The following is a 6,154-nucleotide window of genomic DNA, read 5'->3' as shown; positions in this document are numbered from 1 at the left end:
TTGTAATTAGTATCTTTATCTACAGGACACTACTGTAGGGATTATTTTCAGGGTGAATTGAAATCTTCAGGGCACGTTTCCAGCTGACACTTATATAATTAACCAAACCAGTAAAGCAGAGATTAAATATTATGTATGTATATTTTTTAGCTTTGCATTTAATATCTGTAATTATCTGTCTGACTAAAATAGCCACAGCTCATGTTATGTGGTTTGTTGTGCCAGTTATCCAGTCCAGAAAGTGGAACTGGGAGCTGTGGTCCCTGCAGTTAATCAACACAAAGTCAGCTCTAAATTTTACATCTGACTGTAAATATATGAGCTAAAAATGCACTAGTGAAGTTTGAGAAGTTCACATTTGTGAATTTGAATAAGTATAGGCCATTTTCTTCCTGTGTTTGACCAGTTCCAGTAAACTGTAGCTTCTTCCTTTAAAAAAAGCAATAATAAAATGCAGGTGGCCTTGCTCAAAGGGCCACCCTCAAAGGACTTCATGAAACATGTGAGTTTTCCATGATGTTTAATCTGTGATTGATAATTACAGAAAGCAAATACATGGAAACGATAAATAATGCTTCTCCCATGTGACAACCAGAAATATTCACCTGACTGGACAGGAGTTGCTTACCAGTAACTGTTTCTTTGAGTGCCATCCATCAAATGTGCAGGGATTAAAAAAAAATAAAAATGCACAGCATCTACCACCAAAAGCTGACACAGAACAAATTAACTCGTGTGTGCAGGTGTCTGGGAGCAAAGATTTGCTTTGGCAAACGCAAAAGGCGAGCATGGTGTGCAGTGCAAAGCGTGAGTGCAGCCTGGGTCAAGTATCACCCCTGCACTGAGGTCAGGTAAGATAAGAATGACAAGGAGCACTTTCTGCACAAATGCACGTATAGTTAATCACACACACAGTTCAGGTGCAATCTCATCTCCATTTTGTCTATGAAGGGGCTGTTGAATTCTCACTGCAGAAAGAATACTTCACGCCTTTGTCAGCTCTGCTTATTTTTGAGCTCTTCAGACAGTTGTTGTTCCTTTCTATAACATCTCTGAAAGAAATTCAGGAAGCAGGAAAACGTATCTGCTTCCATTTCCTACACAGGATATGGAAATATAGAGGTTAAGGAACTTGCCGTGGCTGTGGAGGGGGGTTGTCAGAGCCACAAATTAAAACCAGATTCTCTGAATCCTTGCTCGGGCCACGGTCACCAGACCATTCTCTTCCATAAATTCAAACCTGTCATTAGTCTGCTCTGTTGAAATCTGTCTGTGCAGAGAAAGAAATATAAATATTTCTAGCAGTAGGTATTAATTTGTAGCACTAGTCGAGTTTGTGCCACTGAAAACTGAATTGGTTCTTTATTACACTTTGCCCCGTATCCCCAAATATTTTGATCTTTGGATATAACCACCAACTATGCTGAAAATTCCCTTCAGCTAAGATCATTCCCTTTCTATTCATCTGAACAGAGTTTGAAGGGACCTGTGGAAGCTTTAATGCTGGGTCTGGAGGTAGTGAAGTCTGTATGGAAATTACCTGGGGCTGATTTCCATAATTTTTTCCAAAATGTCTGGGGTTTCAAGACTGGGGAAGACCTTTCCCATTTATTTGAGCAGCCACACAGGTTGTGGATTAGCATTTTCTCTCTTCTGTTTCTTGATTCAACTTTTCCTTAATTTAGCTTTTCTGCAGTAAATAATGCAGCACCTGCTCACAGGTGAGAAGCCCTTGGTTCTGCAGAACAGTGATGAGATGCTCTCCTATGAAGAGCATCCCTTGCCACCAGAGGCAGGCAGGATCCAGGTCACTGTGATGGGAAGGCTGCTGCAGCTCTGTCCTGGCTGTCTTTCAAAGGCATCACTGACACACAAGGGAACAAAGCATACTTTAAGCTGACAGTGAATAGAGGAGGCTGAAGAGTTCAAAGCACTGGAGTTGAAGGATGGTGTCTCAGCGAAGGGCCAAAACTATCTTCAACTTCAAGCTTAATCTTCTATTAGGCAAAGAAAATACAGCACAAATTATGCTTATGTAGCAGCTCTCATGCAAACATCCCAGCACACTTAACAATCAAATTCAAACACAATCAATCATGGAGATGTGAGCAGCGTTCACCAAGGAAAACAGAGCAAGCAAGGCTTGGAAAGAAAGAGTGGCACAGCCACTGAAAGCACATGGCTTCCAAATGGTTTGCATTTGTGTGAGCACAAAGTGGTGTGGGGATGGAGGCAGAAAGCACCGTGCTGTAGGTATTGCTCTGACACAGCAGGGCAGGCTGGAAAGAGAGGTCTCCCGGGTCCAAATGAGGGATTGCTAGAGGGGTAACTCAGCCCCAAGTGTGTGAGCGCTGGCAGTGTGCTCTGAGGGGCTCTTTGCTAAAGAGTTGCTGCCACAGAAAGGTGCCTAGAGTCCTATTTATCAAATTCAAGAGACTTAAACTGATTGAGCTGTTTTTGAGAAGTTTGTTCAGTCTTTTTGGTATTTCTCCACATCAAACTGCCAAACCTGTAACAGTTTATTCCTCGGTGTTGAACAGCTCAGTTGGCAGCACTAGGACACTTGTGACAGCTGAAGCTTCCACTGGGCTTTCTCAAATGGCTGGAAGACTAAACCCCATTAATTTGCTCCATGGTTGGCTTGAAGGCGTAATTAACTTCTCAGTAACAATCCTGCCTTCTTGTAACATGCAAACCCAACGTGAGAAGGAAATGCTTGTGAATGGGGCCTCATGCATGTATCTGTGAGGCTGTGTGTGACATACTGAGATCCACTTACTCAGCATCTAGGTGACAGCAGATGGCAATGCTATAGCAAGAGTCTGAGGAAAGCATCACTGACTTGCAGGAAGGTCTGAATTTCTCCAAATCTTATTTTAAGTGCTTGAATTAGGCATACATGTGCCTTAGGCTCCTGGCAAGAGCTGCTATAGGTTACAATCTCTTTCCACTGATGGCTTACTGAGGTTAGGGTGTGTTTCCAGATGAGAGTTCTCAACTCTGCAGAAGGTACCCATGCTGTACTCTTGCATCAGCAAGCCAGATTTGCTTGCAGTCAAGTGAAACAGATGATTAACAGAATTGCTGGAATTGAATTTTTTTAAGTAATAAATTGTTTAAACTAGTAAGAGAACAGTTTTGTGTTCTTGCTCTGATTAATACTGAAACACTGGATAAATCATGGAACTTTATGACCAGGAAAGATTCCTTCCCAGAGTTTCCACAGCTCAGGAGTAAAGATGTTCTTCCAAGGCATTTTGAAATTCACTTCAAACCTCTGCTCAGCTTGCTGTGATGTCTATGTTGCATGTCCAAGTAAGCCCTAAGCTTTGGGTGACTGGGCATGCAGTCACCATGCTTATCAACCACCCTAGAGCAGAACATAATTTTTCAGTGAAAACAAAATTGTTTGGAGCCTTGGTTCAAATTAAACTTCTTGTTCAACTAGAAAATAACAACAGCAATAACAAAAAAACCCACCATTTAATCTTCATTGAATGGGCTGGAAGTCTTCAGCTTGAGTCTGGCATTTGGTAAGCTTAAGGAAAAGAAGGAAGAGAAGTACAGCCAGATTTGCTGTACCTAAACAACTCCATTTAGTGTTTTTACACCTGACACAGATTGACATGTTGTCTGTGAGGACTCTTTGGGAACCTTCTACAATCCATCTAGAATAAATCCTCTTCCCTGGTTACGTGTAAAAGCATTTTCTACAGTTTTAAAATGCCTAAATCCTACTTCTCTGTGTAGGGAGCTACAAATTGGCTCCTCAAAAGGACTGGTGCATGTGGCAGCAAATACATGGCATGAAACTACAGATTCACTCTAAATCTGCAGGACACCTGGAACCCAGTTGAGCTTTGCTCACTGCATTTGCTGGAATACATGATTTATAGAGATAATCCTCAGACATTTCAAGCTGAGCCGAAGACAGACAAATTTCCAGCCCATGCCATCAATTCCCTTCATCTGGAACAGGTGCCAAGCTTACAAAATCTTCCTGCAATGTGGTAGACACCACGGTATGCTTCATTAGCAACCAACCAAGCAACTTGCCATCTCCAGCTCACAGGCATTGAAAACAATCTGGAGATCAGAGACTCAAACCTGGGAAGCAAAGAAGGAAAAGTTTCAAAGGCAGCTGGACTCCCCCAGGAGGGGATTTAGGCAGACAATGCTGGACAATGTAAAACCTGCTCTCACACCCTGTTATACTCACTCATTTGAGTGAACGCAGCTGCCTGTCATCTCTAATTCAGGGTACAGTGCTGTGGCTAGAAGTGCTAGCCATGGTCATGGCAGTCCTATTAAAAACAGCATATAATAAATCGCCAAATGCCATTTACCCTGGATAACTCCCTTAGCTGAAACTATCCGTACATACTAAAGGTGCTTGTGCATCAGTCGACTTTGATGTATCCTTTTGCTCTTTCAGCCCAGATGTTGTCATAGATTTGCTGATGATGACTGAAAAAAAAAAAAAAAAAAAAAAGAAAAGCAAAAACACAGAACTTTCAAATGCTCTCTGGCAAGAAATACTTTCCAATCCTGTCTCAGATGGGGTCTGGTTTCACCCCCCCCCCCAGAACATTTTTACTACTGAGATCATTCAGATGAACAAAGGGGCCTTGTTCATTTAGCAATTTCTCTCCTGATTGTTTATTTTTCGTACTTTAAGTTGAAATGACAGCAGCAGCAGTTCAACAAAGTAAGTCTCAGACACTGTAATGACAGCAGAACCGCCTGGGCACCACTGCTCTCAGCTGCAAACACGGGTGGCAGAGAAGTAAGAGCTCCAGGAATACCTTCTCTGTCTGTTTTAAGGCCCAGAAGAAGGTTCAGAAGCGGAGCAGTGAGGGCAGCCTGCCTCCTGCATGGTGTGAGGTTGTGAGGCTCCGCACGGCTCCTGTGCTCAGCTGTACTCAGCTGTGGGCCCTCACTGCCACACAGACATCGGGGCCTGGAGCGCGTCCAGAGAGGGGCAACAGGGCTGTGAGGGGTCTGAGCACAGTGGGGACTTGTGGGGAGCAGCTGAGGGAACTGGGATGGTTCAGTCTGGAGAAAAGGAGGCTCAGGGGAGACCTTACTGCTGTCTGCAGCTCCCTGAAGGAGGTTGTGTGAGGTGGGGGTCAGCCTCTGCTCCCAGGTAACAGCGACAGAAGGAGAGGTGATGGCTTTAAGGTGTGCAAGGCGAGGTTCACGTTGGAGATAAGGAAGAATTTGTTCTCAGAAAGAGAGGCGATGCAGTGGCACAGGCTGCGCAGGGAGGCCTCGAATTAGGCACAGCGCGGCTCTCCCGCTGCACTCCGTCACCTCGCAGCTCTCTTCTAATCTCAAAGACTCCGAGCTCCCGCGCCCCCTCAACGCTTCAAAGCGGCGGTCCGACAGGGGGCGCCCGCATGCACGCATCCGCCCCGCGCATGCGCACAGCCGCTGTTTCCGGCTCCCTCAGGCTCAGGGCCCGGCGGGCGCCGCGCGGGGGCGCTCGGGCGGCAGGCGGGGCTCCGCGTGACGCGTACGGCGGCCGGGAGGAGCCGGGAGGAGCCGGGAGGAGCGGCGGGACGGGAGGAGGAGCGGCGGCCGCGATGGAGCGCTTGGAGCGGTGCGCCCGCTGCCTGCGGGCCCGGCTGGTGACCGCGGCAGTGCGCCGCCGGCTGCCTTGGTTGCTGCTCGGCCTCGTCTTCCTCGGGTCCGCCCTCAAGGAAGCCGATCTGGTGCCGGAGACGCCCATGCAGAACAAACGCAACGCGCTCAACGTGTGAGCGGGGCCGGGGCTGTGCGGGCGGGCAGTGTCCGGGCGGGGAGCCTGGGTCTGTGCTCGTGGGTGGGCCGGAAGGGGGGGGGGGGGGGGGGGGGGGGGGGGGGGGGGGGGGGGGGGGGGCGGGGGCAACGCATAACCTGGCTCCTCCTGGGATGTGGGTGAACTGATGGTTACCGAGATGGTCCAGAGGGAAGCGAAGAGACAGGGCGCGTTGTGGCTTCCCGTAAGGGCAGCGCGGTACCGCTGTGCGCTATGTGGGCTGTGCCACGCAGCGCCTGTTCGCGGCTCCGAGCGCCTGGCACCGCGCTCAGCGGGCACAGCAGCACGTAACGCTGCCGACCGTCTCCTTCGTGGCTGTCTTTGTGCTGCTTTGGTTTGAATTTGTCGCTCGGT

The 6,154-nt window shown here is 47.7% G+C and overlaps 1 protein-coding gene across 1 annotated transcript in view; it reads left to right on the top strand.

The window, feature by feature from the left end:
• Positions 1-5,585: 5,585 nt before the first annotated feature.
• Positions 5,586-6,154, top strand: part of FITM2 (fat storage inducing transmembrane protein 2) — a gene marked incomplete at both ends in the record, with an annotated part of 2,866 nt that continues 2,297 nt past the window's right edge. The window contains one exon of the mRNA XM_079543500.1: positions 5,586-5,758. Coding sequence (XP_079399626.1) covers positions 5,586-5,758 — 173 coding nt within the window. The remainder of the gene's footprint in view (positions 5,759-6,154) is intronic.

The sequence above is a fragment of the Tetrao urogallus genome (genome assembly GCF_951394365.1).
Source record: "Tetrao urogallus genome assembly, chromosome: 16".
Taxonomy (NCBI): domain Eukaryota; kingdom Metazoa; phylum Chordata; class Aves; order Galliformes; family Phasianidae; genus Tetrao; species Tetrao urogallus.
This window is presented reverse-complemented; position numbering and strand designations above follow the sequence as displayed.